The 19107-nt window shown below is 45.0% G+C and overlaps 3 protein-coding genes and 1 long non-coding RNA gene across 12 annotated transcripts; 2 read left to right on the forward strand and 2 right to left on the reverse strand.

Annotated features, from left to right (window-relative positions):
* Positions 1 to 15: 15 nt before the first annotated feature.
* On the forward strand, positions 16 to 2019 carry LOC6727612. 2 transcript variants are annotated; one of them, XM_016176495.3, is made up of 3 exons: positions 16 to 158; positions 537 to 1024; positions 1086 to 2019. In XM_016176495.3, the coding sequence occupies exons 1-3, from the start codon at positions 108 to 110 to the stop codon at positions 1894 to 1896; spliced, it is 1350 nt and encodes a 449-aa protein (XP_016034200.1). In that variant the 5' UTR covers positions 16 to 107; the 3' UTR covers positions 1897 to 2019. The 2 variants fall into 2 exon arrangements, with proteins under 2 accessions (XP_016034200.1, XP_016034201.1); XM_016176496.3 differs by lacking the exon at positions 16 to 158 and adding an exon at positions 237 to 428.
* Positions 1870 to 2253, reverse strand: LOC123327276. Its single transcript, XR_006541892.1, has 2 exons — positions 2113 to 2253; positions 1870 to 2055 (listed from the first exon to the last, which is right to left on the reverse strand). It is a non-coding gene; the product is annotated as an uncharacterized LOC123327276 (long non-coding RNA).
* LOC6727613 (importin-13) lies at positions 2180 to 5946 on the forward strand. Its single transcript, XM_016176497.3, has 8 exons — positions 2180 to 2479; positions 2592 to 3088; positions 3151 to 3832; positions 3932 to 4531; positions 4591 to 4788; positions 4846 to 4983; positions 5041 to 5600; positions 5671 to 5946. The coding sequence occupies exons 1-8, from the start codon at positions 2324 to 2326 to the stop codon at positions 5753 to 5755; spliced, it is 2916 nt and encodes a 971-aa protein (XP_016034202.1). The 5' UTR covers positions 2180 to 2323; the 3' UTR covers positions 5756 to 5946.
* Positions 5863 to 19092, reverse strand: LOC6727615 (serine/threonine-protein phosphatase 2A 56 kDa regulatory subunit gamma isoform). 8 transcript variants are annotated; one of them, XM_016175518.3, is made up of 10 exons: positions 18946 to 19092; positions 15655 to 16249; positions 14417 to 14455; positions 14028 to 14202; positions 10162 to 10358; positions 9767 to 10101; positions 9467 to 9697; positions 8971 to 9363; positions 8641 to 8884; positions 7278 to 7738 (listed from the first exon to the last, which is right to left on the reverse strand). In XM_016175518.3, exons 2-10 carry the CDS (start codon positions 16036 to 16038, stop codon positions 7595 to 7597), a joined length of 2142 nt encoding a protein of 713 aa, XP_016034203.1. In that variant the 5' UTR covers positions 16039 to 16249; positions 18946 to 19092; the 3' UTR covers positions 7278 to 7594. The 8 variants fall into 8 exon arrangements, with proteins under 8 accessions (XP_039151011.1, XP_016034203.1, XP_039151013.1 ...); XM_039295079.2 differs by having other exon boundaries at positions 15655 to 16087; positions 18946 to 19044; XM_039295078.2 differs by lacking the exon at positions 18946 to 19092 and adding an exon at positions 18600 to 18715.
* Positions 19093 to 19107: the final 15 nt, after the last annotated feature.

A 19107-nucleotide genomic window follows, 5' to 3' on the forward strand; every position in this document is an offset into this window, starting at 1 on the left:
GTGAGATATTTTACAATATTTCATTTTTATAGAAGATCTCCAAGAGTGTTTTTAACTGTTTTCGTAAAAAATAAAATTAAAATAGTTTCGATTTTATACAGAAAAAAATGTTGCTTGTTGCTTACATTGAGTCAAAGTACATCAAGGAGGAGGGAAAGGTAACCACTACCTTACTTAATTATCTTATTTATTACTGGTTCATTGTTCAGAACCTTCAGTGTCGTAGTGCCAAGGTTACTGTAAAACGAAAGCTTTGGCATAACGGTTTTAAAGATTCGCCAATAAAAAAGCGCATCAGCGTCTTGAATATTCTAATTGCAAACACACCTATTTTGTATATTAGCAATTGTTAAGTCAAGTTTTAATATCTTCTCTTACATAAAATGTTCGTCAAAGTGAAATTAGATGCCGAGGGAAACACAAGCGTGGTATGCAGTTTTCATAACCACGCACATATTTCGCAATTGCGGTTTACAAATGGAGCTATAATTAAAGCTTAAATTTAATAAATATTTTCATTTTTCAATCCCATACAGATGCCGGAAATGTTCGAGATCCACAATAATGCGACCATTGGTGAATTGAAGCAAAAATTGGAGGTAAAAGTGGGTCTTCCCTTGGCTCGCCTGAACGTACAGAGTTTTCACAAATCTCTGGAAAATGAAGAATATATAACAAGTTTGCTCAGAATTCCGGATAATAGCGATTTTAATTATCCGTCGACAACGCTTAATGGGACAGCATTTTCGCTGTACCACGAAAATTCATTTGTAGGATTTCTCCAATTCTATACAATTCCTGAGGGCAAGAGCCAACTGGATTTCCTTAACATGCCGAAGAGCTCAGTGCTTCTGCCAGTGGACAGGCTTCCGCTCTTTTGCGAGGTGTCCAACTCGCAAGATTCCTCCGCATCCAGTGCGTCGAACCAGACAAATTGCAGCTTCGAATCCGCAAGCTCGAGCGCCAGCTCCGGAGCGCGAAAGACGAAAGTGTGCTCCTCCGATGAGGAATCGGCTGTCAAAAGGTGTGTGTGTGCTTAATAACTATATAAATGATAGCTCTGAACCCAACTGATCCATTCACAGAATACGAAGCAACCAAGAGAACAGCGTGATCAAGGTGGTTCCGCAGCAGAATCTGCTCGCGGACAAGCGAACCGGCAGTATGGCTTCCATTTTTGGTTCGCAGGTCAACATGATGACCTGCTACAAGACGGAGACCAGCAGAACAAGCAGCTCAGTGGAGCAGGCCGAGGAGTGCAAGACTAAGAAGAAGGACTGCTGTATGCCAAAGAATTGTCGCAAGAGGGATACCCGGCCGCCGTATGCGAACACAATGCCCGAGAATCGACGATACGCCTTGGTGATAACCAACCAGAGTTCGTGCTCGGATGGTGTGGACACCGTCGCCCTAATGGAGCACTTTCATTCCCTATTCGAGGACAGTGGATCGAGCGTCAGCGATCTCAATTTCAGTGAGTGTGCCTCAACGCAGAAATTCGACTGCAACATGCTCGTGGTCTGCGAGGATACCGAAACGGCCCAATGGGTCATCTCAGCAGTCGAAGGTGTGGACCCGCCACACTCCTGCCAGCCCTTCATTAAGTTCTTCGGCCTACTGAGAACGACCTTCGTCCTGCCCCTGGTCAGTCCGAGCAAGTCGCTCTGTGTGATCTTCGCATTACTGGAGTCACAGAACCCGGGCTTGAACACCGACAAGTGGGCCGTCGTCAATCGCTCCACTGTGGACGGCCAGGATGTGGACAGACAGGTCGCAGAGTTCTGCGACAACGTCCTTATTGAGGTGTATATCGACGAGGAAAGCAGGGATTTCATCGTGGATCGGTGTTCCAAATTGCGATACTGTTTCTGGCAACTTCGATTCTATTTTATGTAGGACTTTTTGGAATCTCCAAATTCACAGTTAACTTGTTGAGATATACCCTAAGTGCAGAGAGTATTAACTCGAAATAGTAAAATTTTATGAAGTGTACGCATGAATAAATGTTGTTAAATTGAATTTTCTCTCCACGTATCGAGCATATAGGGTACAAATCTGTAATATAAAGCAATTTATAATATATTAAATATTTATTTATTAATAAATACGTACATTTAATACAAGAAGTAAAAAAGCGCGGCAAAGTCGGAAATGGAGTGACCGCACACTCGGCCAATGCGCGGATTGGTGGCCTCGCGCGCTGGTCACACTCGCGAATCCAGTGCCCACAGGCAGAAGCAAGGAAAACCACCACCCGAGGATTAGCGGACAGGAGACTGCCTCTCGGCAGCAGCAGCATCAGCAGCAGCAGCAGCCATTCCACATGGAGCCCATCGACATTGCGCGTCTGGAGGAGGCGGTCGTGTCGTTCTACCGCTCGAACTCGCAAAACCAGGCGATCACCCATGAATGGCTTACCGATGCGGAGGCCAGTCCACAGGCCTGGCAGTTTTCCTGGCAGCTAATGCAGCTCGGCAAGGTGAGTACCCCGCAGGACCTGCGCATCAATGCATCAATTACCCGGATATGTATACTCATGCACCTACCGCCCACCGTCCACCTCCCACCCAATCGCCCCACCGCCCACACAGAGTCAGGAGGTGCAGTTCTTCGGAGCCATCACGCTGCACTCCAAGCTTATGAAGCACTGGCACGAAGTGCCGCCCGAGAATCGCGAGGAGTTGAAGCAGAAGATACTCGAGTCCATCGTTCGCTTCGCTGGCGGACCGAAGATCGTCCTCAATCGGTTGTGCATCTCGCTGGGCGCCTACATCGTCCACATGCTGGGCGAATGGCCCGGCGCCATCGAGGAGGTGATCAACACGTTTCAGAATCAACGGATGCCGAATGTCAGCGCCGATGTGCAATTGTGGATCATGCTGGAGGTGCTGACCGCCATTCCCGAGGAAGCACTGGTCATCCATACGTCTGTCAAGCGGGTCGTTCTGCGCGCCGAGCTCGCCAAGCGAGTGCAGTTGGTCATCCACACCGTTGAGCGATATCTGAAGCTGCAAATGAACCGCGTTTGGGATGCCGAGGCGTACAGTAACATGAATAGGGCTGTCAAGTGCGTCGGCACCTGGATCAAGTGAGTATTCAATTTACACAATTACTGTTTAGTTATTCTAATTGAGCATCCAACTCGGACAGAAACATCGGTTACACTATTGAGGGCTGCGTCACCATCACCGCCGTGCTCCTGGAAGTGGTGCACAAGTGCTATTGGCCCTGCATACACGCCGGCGACGGCTGCATGACCGCCGATGAGAACGAGCTGGCCGAGTCCTGTCTGAAGACCATGGTGAACATCATCATCCAGCCAGACTGCCACAACTATCCAAAGACGGCGTTTGTGCTTATAAAAATGTTCCTGGACTCGCTATCCGAAATCACAAAGACGGAATGGAAGAGGGAGAACGACAACGAGGACATTATCGTACATATCTACATGCTGTTCGTCTCTTCGGTGGAGCGACACTCGACGCTGTTGCTCAGCGGCATCACGTCCGCTGATCCGGAACTGTCTATCCTAGTGCATCGCATCGTGCAGGAGATTCTCCACTGCACGGACAAGCCGGGCATCTACCCGGTGGAGGAGTCCTGCAGCACAATGGCCCTGGCGTTTTGGTATATGCTGCAAGACGAAGTGTTCGCCATGTCTAACGATGAGCAGAAACACAAGTGCTGGGAGTACATCAAACCATTGTACGCCCACCTAACCAGAATTCTTGTAAGAAAGTCAGAGCAGCCAGACGAAAAGTCGCTCGCCAAGTGGAGCTCCGATGATTTGGAATGCTTCAGGTGCTACAGACAGGATATATCCGATACCTTTGTGAGTGGTTGCTGCAGTTAGATACTCCAAATCGAATGGATTGGCTACCGTTTTCAACGAGTAACAGGCATAATATAGCTTTAATTTTATTTGTTTTAGATGTATTGCTATGATGTGTTGAATGACTATATCTTGGAGATTCTGGCTGCCATGCTGGACGAGGCCATTGCCGATCTGCAAAGACATCCCACACACTGGACAAAGCTGGAGGCGTGCATCTATTCCTTTCAGTCGGTGGCCGAGCACTTTGGTGGCGAGGAGAAGCGGCAAATACCACGGCTGATGCGCGTGCTGGCCGAGATCCCCTACGAGAAGCTCAATGTCAAGCTACTGGGCACTGCGCTAGAGACAATGGGCTCCTATTGCAATTGGCTGATGGAGAATCCGGCGTACATTCCGCCAGCCATTAACCTACTGGTGCGCGGCCTCAACTCCTCGATGTCAGCACAGGCGACGCTCGGTCTGAAGGAGCTGTGTCGCGATTGCCAGCTGCAGCTGAAGCCGTATGCGGATCCGCTCCTAAACGCATGCCACGCCTCTCTAAACACGGGCCGCATGAAGAACTCGGATTCGGTGCGGCTTATGTTCAGCATCGGAAAGCTAATGAGCCTGCTGCGGCCGGAGGAAATACCCAAGTACTTGGATATTATCGTCAGTCCCTGCTTCGAGGAACTACAGGCCATTTGCCAGGCAGATTCGGTGAGTAAATATACATATATATAGAGATCAGTTGCTAACCATTTATTTTGTTGCCCTAGAAAACTCCCGCTGCTCGAATTCGCACAATCTTCCGGCTCAATATGATCTCCACTCTCTTCTCATCGCTTAACACGGATGTGGACGAGCAGGCGACGGACCAACCGATTGTGCAGCCAGTTCTCCTCGTCATGCAGCGCACGATGCCGATCTTTAAGAGAATCGCCGAGATGTGGGTGGAGGAGATCGATGTACTGGAGGTAGGGCAATAAACACACCATTTTTATATGTTTAATATATGTGTAACCCATTTATAGGCCGCTTGCAGTGCGATGAAGCATGCGATAACGAATTTAAGGAGCAGCTTCCAGCCAATGCTGCAGGATCTTTGTCTCTTCATTGTGGCCAGCTTTCAGACCCGATGCTGCGCTCCTACTCTAGAGATATCCAAAACGGTGAGCCTCTCCAATATTGTGCAAAAGACAGTGATCTAATTGAATCCTTTGTTTCAGGCCATCGTTATGTTCTTTAAGGACGAAGGATGCAAGCCGCTGATGCAGCAACTTCTGAGGGAGTTCATTCAACACAGCTTTAAGCTGTTTGAGAGCACTCCCGAGCAGAACTTCTCCAACATTTCGGACACCATGGAAACCTTCTTCGGCTGTCTGACGCAGATCATTAAGAAAATCCCTCAAGTGTTGGAGGACAAGACACTGGCCTACGATCGTCTGGTCTTTTACGCCCAGCGTGGAATGACTTTGCCGGAGAGTGGTGCCATCCGAAATAGCATACAGTTTCTGACCCACTTTGTGATGCAGTCGCGTAACCATGCCCATGTCACCGAAGTCGTCCTGGCCACCGGCGAGCAGACGCTGTACACGGCGATGATGTGCGTGGGCTACCTAACGCCGCGATCGCAGGTGGACAAGTTTGCGGACATCCTTCTCGCCATGAACAGAAAATATGCCGCTGAGATGGCCGTCTGGATGAAGTCCCTAATGGCCACTCCCAATTTCCCCACGCAGCTCATAACCGACGCGGATAAAACGCGCTACACAGCTCTTATTATCAAGTGAGTGGCGTTACTTATAATATATATAAATATTCCTAAAGCTTTTATTAATTTTCTTAATTTTTCACAGGGAAAAGGTCAACAAGAGGTTATTGCAACAACATCTGTCGGAAATGGCAATCAAGACCCGAGGACTTACAGAAAAGTTCCAGTGAAATGAGTGCATGCAATAAGTGGCCAAATGACATCTCTATCCATCCGGATTTTGATCTAGTTTCTGTAATTGTATTTAGTTTGTATATTTAAATAGGCGGCAATCCAATTTTAACTTAAGTTCAAAGTTCTCGACTTGATAAACTTTTATTTATAATTTTTACAAAATTACATGCTCCATTTACAATTTGCACATATATATTGTTTTAGGGGTGTATAACTCATTTTTTATTTATTGTTTTCACTTTTAGTAAATGTTTTATAGTTTTTGTTTTTCCCATATATAAGTATATGTTTAATTCTTATGTTGAAAAGTTTGATTTTCACCGTTTCCTGTATGAAAAAATCTGCCTTTCTATGAATTACGTTCCCTTTACCTTTCCACCCATATTATTGTTTTGCAATTTTCCACATTGTGTTTGTATCTATAATGCCAAAAATATGTAAATACATCTCTTTATATAATATATATATATATATTTGTGTCTATAGCTAAACTGAAGCCTTTCGTTTTTGGCGTGTACAGCACTTGGTAGTGGTAGCAAAACTCTTTTGATCTGCTTCGTCGCCTTTGTCTAGATTCTAGATTAGTTGAGAGTATCTGCATAAATCCTTGTCTAACGGACTTGACTATGGAACTAAACGACTGGGTTGACACGGATCCAATATTACATGTTTACATATAGATATAGATTAACGTATAGAAGTAGACGCTACGACCAGCAATGTCCCAGTCTGTTGTGGTGACGTTGTAAGGATGCTTATAGGTATATATATATATATATATATATAGTCTCCTGCCTGGTTATCAACTGTGCTTGGTGGCCCAGAAATTGGCACATCTCTATTCCTTGGCGGTCCGCAGGATACTCCACTGCCAGTCCAGGACAAACAAAAATGCCTAATTCCTTTCGATCGGTTCTCCGCACATATATATATATATATATTTCTACATTTAATAGTTAATACATACAAAAATACACTCACGCACATACATACCACAATTTATGTGTGTCCTGCTGGGCGATTTGTTTCATATAAATATATTATGGGTAAGCTGCTCTAACTGCTAGGCTAAATAGCGTACAATATTTGCAAATTTTAGTCGTGGAGTAGTAAACATGTTTCATATAGTATGTGTGGTGGCATGTGGCATGGATGTTTGGATGTCATATAGCTATCTATGTATGTATGTGGCAGAAATCGGGGGATATATGCACTCAATCAAGGTGGTAAACGCCTACGCCTTAAGTTAGACAATTCAAATTCAACTGTACAATTATATTCACGCGTTTACTGAAATGGTAAGAGCATAGTTGTGATACCAGATTATTGCACAATTAGATCTAATTGATAGGCTACAGCTTAAGCAACGCTAGCAGCAACATGCAGTGGGTAAAATATATAAGATTTAAGAAAATATATAAGAAAGTCATTCAGGGCTAAGCTTCACTGTGGCATGCGTTGGAGCAAAAGGGTAATCTTAAAATGCATGTGCAAACGAAATAGGAGCTAGATAATCGATCTCGTTGGGGATTCTTGATCTTTATTGTTACTATGCATTATAGATAGGTATTTTGTATGTTTATATATATAGCAATTGGCTTGCATCCGTTGCCACGCCCCCAATCTAAGCCCCCAAATGCAAATGCATCGTTCAAAATTGTTTGTTCTAGTTGTGCGGTTCCTATGCTTCATCTCTGGACTTGTGCTTCTATATATGTTTGTATGTATGCTTTCTGGCCTTAGTTTGGAGTGTGTATTTGGGTAGGTTTTGTGGACTGACTATCCTCCTTCGCTGGAGCTACGAATATTGGCGGCATCGGCTGGCCAGCTCTCTCCTAGCAGTTTCCATCCGGCGGCGGCGTGGTGAGGTACTCATCCGTCCGCTTGTGCTCGTTGAGCGCCTTCACGGTTCCGCTGTCCGAGGGCAGGTCCGATTTCCGGCGCAGCAGCGGCTTGTCCTTGTTCCGCTCGCCACGAATCTGTGTGGAACGGGAAGGGGGGTTTGGCAATAGAAAATGGACCCGCTTCTGACACTAAGGCATCGCAGCACACACACACACACTGGGCGGGTGAAGTTACACGGTGGTGCGGGATGATTGCGTTACGATATCGAGTGCTGTGGTGCTGGGTGGAAACCCGATGACGAACTTGGTTTTAGTTTTGGCGATGCCCACCAGTTGGACAACACACGACGACTACGATATATATACATCTACACCCGAAAGTCGAATTGTGTTACAAAGGTCGGAGATCGAGGAGTGTGTGTGTATGGTTTCTGGTTCTGAGTTGTTAACAACATGATACATTGGACACTAGTTTTTGATAGTAACTCTAACTTGGAGTCAAGCTTGAAAATGGTGAATCACTTGAGGAAAATTAAGTTAAGTGTGCAAATTAATAAATGAGAATCATATTGAAGTTACAAAAGGAACGCGTTCTCTCATTGAAATGACCACAAATGAGTTGATGGATGAACCAAAGTGTAATTAACATCTAAGTAAGATAAACTACATATTAAATTATATGTTCCGCCCAATTTGTATGCTATCAACAACCAAAAGTGCAGGCCAAATGTGAGACACACAGATTAGATTAGTTGTTGTGTCGTGGATGAATTTGCATGGATGCGTTTAGGTTGGCAGACAGTGAGGTAACCAAATAATTAATAAATAAATAGACAAAGTTAAAGATATACAAATATGTATTTTTTTTTTAAATGACATGAGTGTGATTATTTTAACAGACATTCGTTCGATTAGAATTAGAATTAGAGTTGAAACAGAGTGGGCCTTAGCTGGGCACAGCTCACAGCGACGCCAGGATCACACGTGGCGGATTAGTAGTTGTTTAGTGTTGTTAGTGTGGCAAGTGCCTGTCTCACCTCTCGGGGCTCCTGGTGCGCCTGTTTCTGGGGCGGCAGCGGAGGCGGCGGCTGGCGCGCCTTCTGCTCGCTCTGATCATACGCTAAATCGCTGTTCTCACTATATTGATCGTACAGGGCCCGGCTCTCGCTGACCGGCAGGCAGTCGTTAAACCGGCGCGCCTTTGTCCACTCCGGGTTGGTCTTGGCCAAGCTCTCCACCTGTTGCCAGAGCTCCTCCCTTTGCGACAGCTTCTCACGCTCCCTGCAATGCAAAAAAGCGCAAAGGTTAAGTACAAACACAACGCATGGTCCCATGAAAGTTAACTATCAACTAAAGTTAACACATACATCTGCTTCTCTTGCTTGTAGTTCTTGCTGCACTCGTCGAAAAGCCGCTGATTCATCTCCATGAACAGCTTGAGTGCATTGTAGATCAGACCGTGGATGGTCTTGTTCCAGTGCGTCTTTGAGTTGCGATTGAGCGCTGGGAACATGATGGGTAATATCACCGCCGAGTTGTCCGATATCAGCGACATAATGTACTCGTTGTTCCAATAGTACAGCGCACGCTCGGCCACCTGAAAATGAGGCGAGGAGACGCACTTGGCTATCTGGCGGAACAGCGGCACCATCACCTTCTGGAACTCGGCCGGCTCAATTACGTCCAACAGCTCCTCCAGCTCGTTCAAAAACATAACCTCCTTGGGACTGTGCGTCTTGGGCCAAAATTTAAGCAGGCTTCTGCAAGAATATTGAAATTTTTTTTTATTTATAAATTTTATAACAAAAGATGGCAACGATGGGATAATTACAAAATGCGCAAAATCAGGAATTCATTACTCACTTGATGACCGCCTCCGATAAGCTTGGATCCTTCTCCAGGAACTGCACCACACAGTAGGTGAGCTGCGGATGGTAGACCGAGAGGCTCTTGGCTTTGTGCAATGGCAGCAATACCTTAAGTAAAAATTGTTTATGCTCCTCCTTGAGCGGCAGAGCAAAGCCATTGATAATGCTACCCAGGATTTCCAACAATTCGGCTATGCCATTATGATGCTCCGTTTCATAAATAAATCTAAATGTAGAATGCGATTAGTAGTGTGAGGCATTTCCTCATAGATATTCATATCCATGCCGAGCTCACCTGTAAAAGACATTGTTGATCTGCTTTCTAATAAATGCTCTCAAGCCCAAAAATTTTCCATAGATGCGATGTAAAACAGTCTTTAGGAAATCACGTTCACGTGGATCCTCCGAATCGAATAAATCCAATAGTTGTAATACAAATTGATGGTCGATAAAACGTTTTGCCATGCTTGGTTGAAAATCTGGTGACTCCAAGAAGCGCAAGAACAGCTCGTAAACGAGTTGTAGGTGCGGCCAAGAGGACTCCAACGTGGGCTCATCCTCCTCCGGATCGAATTCGGCGCCATTTGGGTTGGAGGATGGCGGCAGAGTTCGGAAAAGGTTGACAGCAAACTGATGAGAACAGATAGGTCGGTAAGCATGTGATATTAAATTGGTTAAATAGGAGCTTACCATATTGATTGCCTCCGGGTAAATAACTTCGGTTATTACGCCATTTTGGTTGGTGAGGAAATCGACCATTTCGTGCAGAGCCGCCCGCTTCACCTCCTTGAACTTGAGGTCGCTGAGCGGCTCGGAGAAGTCGAACAGTGTGCAGCATTGTTGGATCTTCTGTATGAACAGCTCCTCTCGTTCACTGGCGGCGGTCTCTATGGAAATACAAATGAAATCATCATTAATTTCAAAATATATCAGTGGATATATCAAACAATATATAAACCATATAAAATTGACCTTAATATGAAATAAAAAGAACCTACAACTACAAAAACGACCAACCAAAAGCAGGCAAGCGAAACTCAAAACGAACATAATGAAGATCAGAAGAAAGGATCAAGTAGCTGGAGGACCTCAGGCCCAAGGGCAATGGCTGGAATAGCTCCATCCATCGCCATTGGCCCGGATCCATTCGGGATAGCAACCTCGCAGTGCAGGCAGCGCCATGGCAACCGAAGCGGTGGGTGGCGTGTAGAACAGATTCCGGTCGCGAGCCCTTCCCGGACTGCCCGTCAGCTGTTGCAGCGTCTGGGGCGAGGGCTGAAGACCCGCCGGATGACCCGGCAGTATGTCACCGTTCTGCCGGATGCTTAGGCTCGATGTGGTCACCACCAGGGTGGCGTTAGATGTCACCATTACTGCTGATGACGCGGGTGCTGCGCCGCCATTGCGCTGGCCAATTCCCAGTGAGATGCTAATGCCGCCCACCAGATTCTGGGCCACCGTCGGACGCAGCTCCTCTGCGGGCACATCGCTGGTGGTGGGAACAGCGACGACGGCGGTGGCGGCGGACGACGGCACAGCCGCCGCAGAGGATGGGGATGATGAGGAGGAGGTGGCCGCCGCTGCTGCCGCCGCCGCAGCACTGGTACCCACACTCTTGGTGGCATTCAGTATGTTCTTTATGGCCGCGGCCGCGCTCACAGGTGACTGGATGATGAGGAAGCGATGAAATGAGAGCAGAGTATGTTTTTGATTTATCAAATTTCGGTTCGTTCAATTGGGATGAAGTTAGTGTGCGGATAGTGTGTGGAGATGCTACTAAATGGATTAGCTTCAAGGCAATTTTGGTCACGCAATAAGTACAATGCAGATAAAACTTTAATAAACAAGGTACTTGAAATGTTATCCCAAAAGCTAATTCAATTAGTGAAAGTTTGGAGGAAAGTGTAAAATTTGTGGTTTGTACTTGGAGGTGGTGATGTGGTTATGTGTTGGGTATTCAGATCGCTGAGTGTGTGTGTATGGACAAGACCAAGCTGCAAACCTTGCTGGCGGCGATGGAGTTGCTGGCTGCGTTGTTGGTGGCGGTGGATGAGGAAGCTGACGAGGAGGACGCCGCCGAGGCAGAGGATGCCGCAGCGGCTGCCGCCGATGCTGCGGCGGATGTGGCCGCCGAGAAGTGTTGCGCCAAAGTGGACACAAGTGAATTGCTGCCGCTAGCGGCGCCCGATGTCGTTGTTCCAGATCCAGATCCAGAGCCTGCTCCTGCCGCGTTCTTCGACATGCCGGCATTCGAGGATATCGAGAGCGAAGAAGTGGAGGACTGCGATCCAAATGGCGAGGAGGCAATCAGTGCAGCTGCAGCCGAATTAGCTCCACCACCGTACGTGGCGGCCGAGGATGAGGCCGAGGAGTTAGCAGCCGCCGAGGCTAGCGAGGATGAGGCCGCCTGCGAAAGCGAGGACAGGGCCGAGGCCGAGGAATTGGAGCTGGTGGACGAGGACGAGGACGAGGGTGAGGAGGATGTGGTTGGTGCTCCTCCTGCTGCTGCTGCCTCTGGCGGTGAGAGGGGCGTTTTCCGCCCCTCGAACTTGGCCTTTAGCTCCTCCACGCTGCTAAACCTGAATCGGCTGCCGGTCTGTTGCTGCTGCTGCTGCTCCTGACCCTGCTGCTGATCCTGCACCTGATCGTCCAACTCGTCGTCGGCCAGCTGATCTAGGCCGCTGTGAAACGATGGCGATTTGGGTATGCGAATGCCGAGGGCATAATACCCGGCTGCAATGGGCTGCGGTTCCTGCTCCTTGCTGGAGGATTTAATGGGCGCCGGTTTCCTTTGCTCTTGCTGCTGCTGTTGCGACTGCTGCTGCTGTTGCGATTGCTCCTGCTGCTGTTGCTGTTGCTGCTGTTTGGGACCTTTGAGCCCGTTGCCCGTCAGCAACATAGCACCGAAGACCATCTCATTAGTGCCGGCACTTGGAGCAAATGGCACTCGCTTTTAATCTCGATACGGAACGCCTGCTTTTTTACCAGCCGCCCCCGCCGACCAACAACAACACATGAGAAAGACTACACTAGAAACTCAATTTGGGCACGCTAAGTATGAAACTATAGAATCTGTAATGGAATTGCAATATAGATAATGGTTTAGATTAACGCCAAATGCGATTATGCGCTGATGGGAACACAAAACGAAATGAAATGCAAATGGAAATGAAAATGGAAATGACAACGCCTCTGCTAAAATGCTTCTTTTGCCTCCAAATGGCCATAATTACGTGGAAAAACTTACGGTTCGAAGGGGATCAAATTAGGGAATAGGATAGGAGAGCAATTAACTTGGGAAACGAATATTTTCAACTAATATTAAAGTTTTCGGGGCACTCGACGTTCACGGTCTTGAAACGGTTCTTTTTTGTTGCTTCGACTGCTGCGCCAATCGGAAAAATCGATATCGAGAGAGAGAGAGAAATGGAGAGAAATTTGGTGAGCAGCAGACAGAGAAAATAGAGAGAGCGAAAGTGGGCTAGGTGGGCGAGCGAGCCACAATAACAATAAAACCTCATAAAATAAAATAGTATTGAACAAGCGAAATTTGTTTATTCGATTTGTGAGTCGAAACCGCCCAAGCAATTAGCAGAAAGGTATGTGAATAACGCAATACGATGACATTAATGCTGCACAGAAAAAAAAGTGTAACAATTTCATAATCAATATGGGCAGGTATTACATTTTATGTACATATATGATTTTTAAAAATATTGAATTTGTTTTTTTAAACGAATTCATAAATACTAAGCTTTTGATACACTTTTGGATACACTTTTTCGAATTATTGCTATACACAAGTGTCATAAAGAAATGCCGTTTTATGTATGTAATTTAAGATGTTCTGTGAAATCCTCTAATGATGCTTTCTCGCAGTGTAATGAGAGGCTGCGGAGAGAGCGCATGTGTTGAAATTCCGGTGAGGGAGAAATGAGGAGAGAGAGGTGTAAATTGATGCGGCTGCTTGGTTCACATGTGTGAGTGGCCGTGCGTCAGTGTTGCCACCCACCTAATCAGACGACACTCCCTTGACCTTTAACTTTCGCGTACGTGATTAACAAATAATAAACAAATTACAACAGCTGAGCGAAATTAATCAAGCGCCGGCCATATAAGCGTTCAAGATCGGCCTGCCAATCAATATTCCCAACAAGCTTGCAGGTCGTAGGTACACTTTACAGAGAATGCCTGTTATAAGTTAAAGCTGAACTTATAATGATGGAAATTTACTGGATTTAATTGACATAATATATGTAATTATGCATCGTTAAGGGAATTACTACGTTCTGTACAATCTGATTTAAGTGCATAGTTGCATACAGACTGGATTGGCGATGTTAGTAGACAACATTGAAACTTCAATAAGAAAGGTATTTCATATCGCAAAATTGGAACCCTGCCCTGAAATGTATGCTACGTGTGCAAGCAGTACCAAATTCAACCCCTTACAACCGATCTGCAGGCTTAAGAGATATCGATCTGAACAGTTGGCAGTGCATGTATTATAAAGTAATATACTAAGTAGTAGGGTCCACTACTCCATGGCTACTCACTCTCGTTTAGCGGAATGAGGGCCGTCAGTTCGCAGTTCTTGGAGGCATTGTATCGGGCGCTGGTCTGGCGCTTCTCCTTGCGGACGATCGGGGTGCCGGTGATGTTCAGGACCTTGCTGATCGGCGTGGGCGGCGGTGCATCGTACGGTGGTGTGTTGTCCTTGAGTTTGTTAGCCTGCAAAGGGGCACAATTGACACTTATCTGATTATCGTTTCCCATTTCAACGGCTTGGCTTAAGCTTAGTAAATGAAAATAGTTTTAACAACGAATGCAAAGCAATATATACGATCGAATCAAAAGCATACTCAAAACGTAGCACTTGCAAAATCAGAGCAAAGCAGTTCAGTTCGGGTTGGTCCCTCGCTGCCATTTTGGCCATCGGTTTTACCTTGGACTGTGCGAATCCTTGACGCCTAAGTCGAGCTGCCTGTGGGTGTGTTTTAGTCTGAGTTTAGTAATGCCCAACATTGAAATGTGCTCTGGGATCAGGAAGCTGGAGTTCGGTAGGCTTTCCATACACATATAGGATTATATTGCTGGCGTCTACCAGGGATTCAGGTGGTGGCATATATGTTTGTATATATTTTCCAGGCACTAACATTTATTTATTTTTTAAAGCATTTCATTGAGCAATTTGTTGGTAGTTTCAAAAAGCAAAGTGCTCGCCTTATACTTTATAAGTTTTATTGGAAATGTTCAATAATTTTGCCGTTGGTGACACAAAAATTTAGAAATTTTAACATTTTTCATTAAAAGTTCATCTAGTTAATAACAGGCATGTGAGTATAAAGATTTGTTTAATCAACTCCGTCTTTTGTTGACACAAAAATGACGAGAAATCGTATAAAATCTATGATTCAGGGCAATCTATTTATTCAATCGAAAAAGTCTTATCAGAACGTAGAACCCAAGGTAATATAATTGAAAAGATAACGATTTGTAAACCAAAATTAAAAGCAATAAAGATCGATTACTGTTATCACTTACAAAGTCATTAAATGCTATTTATATCTTTTGTTAAATAAAGACTATTTCGTCTACTAAAAGAAATAATTAAATGGAGCATATCTCCTATAAAAAAACCAATGAAATTAATTAAAAACTCAGATATTTAAAATAAAAGATCTAATAAGTTTATCTCTCCAAAAAAAATAGTCAAATTGGAGATGTGAAGAAGGGGGTGCAGATTGGCTTGTCAAGCACTTGCGATACAATTCCGATTCGATTTGTTTGTTAACGACACACACTCATTTAACAATTGGCAACATTGTGAATCTAATTGGTGTTGGTCAATCTAACTTGAATCGTGCGGGGTGAGGGGCAGCAACGATACAATAACACACATCATTTGCACTGATTAGATAAGATAAGGCTTAGGGAAGTGTTGTGCTCTGCACACACTCACACACACACAAATGCACAGTGTGCGAGTAAGCATTACGAGTGAGGTTTACGCTTACGCCAAAATAACGGTAGGCATGCAATTAGGGCGACAGGTGAAAGACAGAGAGAGATCGTAACAGAAACAGAGGGAGAGACTGTGGCTTAAAGACAGCAAGAGAAAGAGAGTGAGTGAGTGGGGGAGTGTGGTGGGGTGGGCTGGTGTTTTGGGGCAGAGCTACTCACCAAACTGCTCAATGGAGGAGTGCCGCCGGTCACCACGATTGTGGATGTTATTCCTTCTACTGTTGTTGCTGCCGCTACTGCTGCTGCTGTTGTTGTTGTACTTAAGTTACTGTTACTCTCTTTGATACCGTTAGTGGCCGATGCCGGTATGACTATGTTGTTGCTGCTACTGCTGCTGATGCTGCCGCTTGTGTTGCTATTGTTGTTTGTGGCCGTTGTTTCGTTTTTGGATTCTGCCGCTGACGCTGTGGCCGCCGCGATTGTTGTTGTTGTTTCCACAACTGAAGCTGCTGCTGTTGTTGTCGTTTCTGATTCTGCTGCTGAGTTTGGCGTCGCTGACGACGTACTGCTCTTTATTGTTGGTTCCAACGCCTCGTTATCCATAATACGCAATCGGTTCTGGCTCTTTTTGGCTCTTTGGATGTGCTCTCCTCTATGTGTGTTTTTTTTATAGCGATTTTTTATTTTTAACAAATATAAAATACGTATGAAAAGCAGCGAGAGAAAAAAACGTAAACAACCGGACAAACAAACAAATACAACAGGCCGGGCTGGACCGCTCTCAGTTGATTGCTATCTGAAAATTATATTTGCACTGTGGAGGGTCGAAAGAAAGAAATTAACGTAGCAATAACTAAAGGAAAAATAACAATAGCATCACAACACACCGTGCAATTAAGCCACAAAACAACACACTCAAGCAGACACACACACACAAACACACGCAATCGCATTCGCATTCAAGGGGCGCTCGATGTAAATTAAGGGTTTACTGAAATCTACCACGAATCTTCTCATCACTATTATTGCTCATTTGTTATGCAACTTCATGGAAATTCCAATAGTTTCTTTTTCCTTTGATCACTGTACAGTGGAACGTGCATAACTCGAATTATCTATATAATACATGCACACGCCGCTATTAACTTAACCATAACTGTAAACACATTGCCAATGGGAAACGGAGCAACCTTTAAGAATCTCTCGCTGCGCGCTTTCCAATTGGAATTGCCTTAATGGCGGAAAACCGCTTCGGATCGGAGTTCCAAAGTTGTCACAAGATGTCCACACCAGAGAACTGCAGCCCGCCACTCGCACTCTACGTCCACCCGATAAACACTCGGTACTCTAGGCACCCCGTTTTTTTTGACACCCTACTTGCGGCAACACAAAATACTCGAGTGTTTTACCGACGTTGTGTTTTTGTTACGAGTAAAAAAACCACCCGAGGCCTGCTGCGCAAGAGCCGTTTGGGTGAGTGGACGCACAGTCAACGATCGGCCGCACGTCATTTTTTGTATGCGGGCTGCAGTTCTCTGGTCATTTTTTGTACGCCTAAAATTTGTATGGGAGGAAGCGTGACGGGTATAAGAAATGAAGGGTAAAAGGGAATACCCAAGAAAAATTTCGTGCTCACGTCTTTGATGGACTCAAAGGGTGCCACCCGTTTCGAATCATTCCGTTATTTATTTTTCACACGTCGCTACCTGAATACTCTAATGACAAATATTCTTATATAAAGTAATTTTTGAAATGAATTTTGTGACATTATGTACTATTATTTTTACTATAATCTATATTTAAATAATAATAACGTTAATAATATATATAATATATAATAATATATATAATATAATATATATATATATATATTATATTAATAATATATAATATAATAAAATATAATATAATATATATAATTATAATAATATATAATAATAAGATGAAGGGCATATTTTACAAAGTATTCGACAAAGTCTAGAGCCACGCCGAAAGAATAGTGTGTAAACGTATGGAGTGTAAAACGCATGGAGTTACGCATCTTGTCTGTGACTCGATTACCTACGAGACCACTCGAGTATTTTTGGAAACACCCGAGTATTTTTGGAAACACCCATGTGTTTAACGGTATACCCACAAGTGTTTTTCTCACTCATCCCTTTTTAGGCAGTGTGTGATCGGCACCCGCGACGCGGAGCACCGTATTGATTCGGGTGCGCGCACAACGGGGTGTCTTGTCTACATGTTCAGATTTATACTGTGTGTTTGTAAGTACCCGCGATGTGCGTGGCGGGTAGCACCCGCACACAAAATTGTAGGGTGTGAGTCGAGTGGTAAAAAAGTGCCACCCTTGCAGTTCTCTGGTCCACACAGAACCGCGATCATATTCTCATTCTCTAGCATAGAAAATCCGGTTCTAAACGGTACCGAAAACACGTTCATGCAGCGTTCCTCCGATTAGTGCTGTAACTTCCAATTGGACAGGTGTTGTCGGTCATGTCCGAATTTCGGATTCCCATTTAAATGTTAGCATTAACACTTTGTACAGGTCTTCAGGCGTTTCATTGTTTGGCATTGTTCAATTCGCATAAAACTATACTCGAAACGGAAATAAATAACAAAAATGCCAAAACACTCGCGGCAGAGAGAGCGTACTTGAAAAGAGAGTAGAGAGTGAGAGAGCAAGCGAGACGAGCAACAAGTTGAGAAGCAATGGCCGTCGACCAATTGCCAGGGTTGCCAGACATGCCAATGGAAATGGGGGAAGAAGAGCGCTTATGGGTGGTGTTGGTGTTTTTCAAACATTTTTTCATTTCTTTTTGGAGGTGCAAGGATGGGCATTCTTCAACACAAGTATTGTTGGGGCACTCAGCAAGTACTCATAGGTATTGTTGTTGCAAGGAAGGGGTGAAACAGAAAGGGAGAGAGAGAGACGGAGACAGCCAGAGAGCGTAAAAATAAAATGTGTACTAGGCACGATTAATAGTTGTAGTTGCACTTCCAAGACCCAAACACACAATTATTATTATATATATATATATATATATATGTGCACATATATAAGTGGGGAAACAAATATAACTTTGAATGTCAAGGGGCGAGGTTAATTTGTGGGTTATATTTTCAGAGGGGGGTTTTTAATGGGTCTTATTTCGCCAATTTACCGCCAGAAGCTGCAAGAACTTGTTCAATTTGGCCCTGCTGCGATATAGGTTCGCCAACATCAAGTTCACTGCTGATAAAAGCTAGTTCTTTACGTAAAATGCGAATTCTAACAAAAACGCTTGCACACGCACACGCACACAGAATCACAGCACAGCGCACACACACACACGCACACCCCGCTCTCGCGTTAAAAATTCAGTCGTCGAGGCTATACGAATTATTTGCGCTGCAATTTCTTCGATCGCTGCGATTCGCTTCGATTTTCGCGTGCGAATTCCACAAGGCTCGCTCGCGAATTTCACACCCAATTGCTCGGCGGTCTATCGGCACCGGGGTCAAGTTCACCTTTTCGCTTAGAACGCACAACATCAACGGTCTGTGCAATTGTAAATAATAATTTATGTAAACTGTCTTATTCACGCAACGTTGTCGGTGCTCAATAGAAAATAGAGTTACCAGGGCTGCAGGCGGGCGGCGGCGTTGCCTGACCCAGCCGGCTCTTTATAG

The sequence above is a fragment of the Drosophila simulans genome, chromosome 3R, assembly GCF_016746395.2.
Source record: "Drosophila simulans strain w501 chromosome 3R, Prin_Dsim_3.1, whole genome shotgun sequence".
NCBI lineage: Eukaryota > Metazoa > Arthropoda > Insecta > Diptera > Drosophilidae > Drosophila > Drosophila simulans.

Coding starts and splice junctions, on each gene's coding strand:
- LOC6727612 (XM_016176495.3), top strand. CDS start 108: ATGTTGCTTGTTGCTTACATTGAGTCAAAGTACATCAAGGAGGAGGGA. Junction 159..536: donor ACATCAAGGAGGAGGGAAAG/GTAACCACTACC, acceptor AATCCCATACAG/ATGCCGGAAATGTTCGAGAT. Junction 1,025..1,085: donor GAGGAATCGGCTGTCAAAAG/GTGTGTGTGTGC, acceptor ATCCATTCACAG/AATACGAAGCAACCAAGAGA.
- LOC6727613 (XM_016176497.3), top strand. CDS start 2,324: ATGGAGCCCATCGACATTGCGCGTCTGGAGGAGGCGGTCGTGTCGTTC. Junction 2,480..2,591: donor AGCTAATGCAGCTCGGCAAG/GTGAGTACCCCG, acceptor CCGCCCACACAG/AGTCAGGAGGTGCAGTTCTT. Junction 5,601..5,670: donor TACACAGCTCTTATTATCAA/GTGAGTGGCGTT, acceptor AATTTTTCACAG/GGAAAAGGTCAACAAGAGGT.
- LOC6727615 (XM_039295075.2), bottom strand. CDS start 12,385: ATGGTCTTCGGTGCTATGTTGCTGACGGGCAACGGGCTCAAAGGTCCC. Junction 10,102..10,161: donor ACCCGGAGGCAATCAATATG/GTAAGCTCCTAT, acceptor TGTTCTCATCAG/TTTGCTGTCAACCTTTTCCG. Junction 8,885..8,970: donor TACAAGCAAGAGAAGCAGAT/GTATGTGTTAAC, acceptor TTTGCATTGCAG/GGAGCGTGAGAAGCTGTCGC.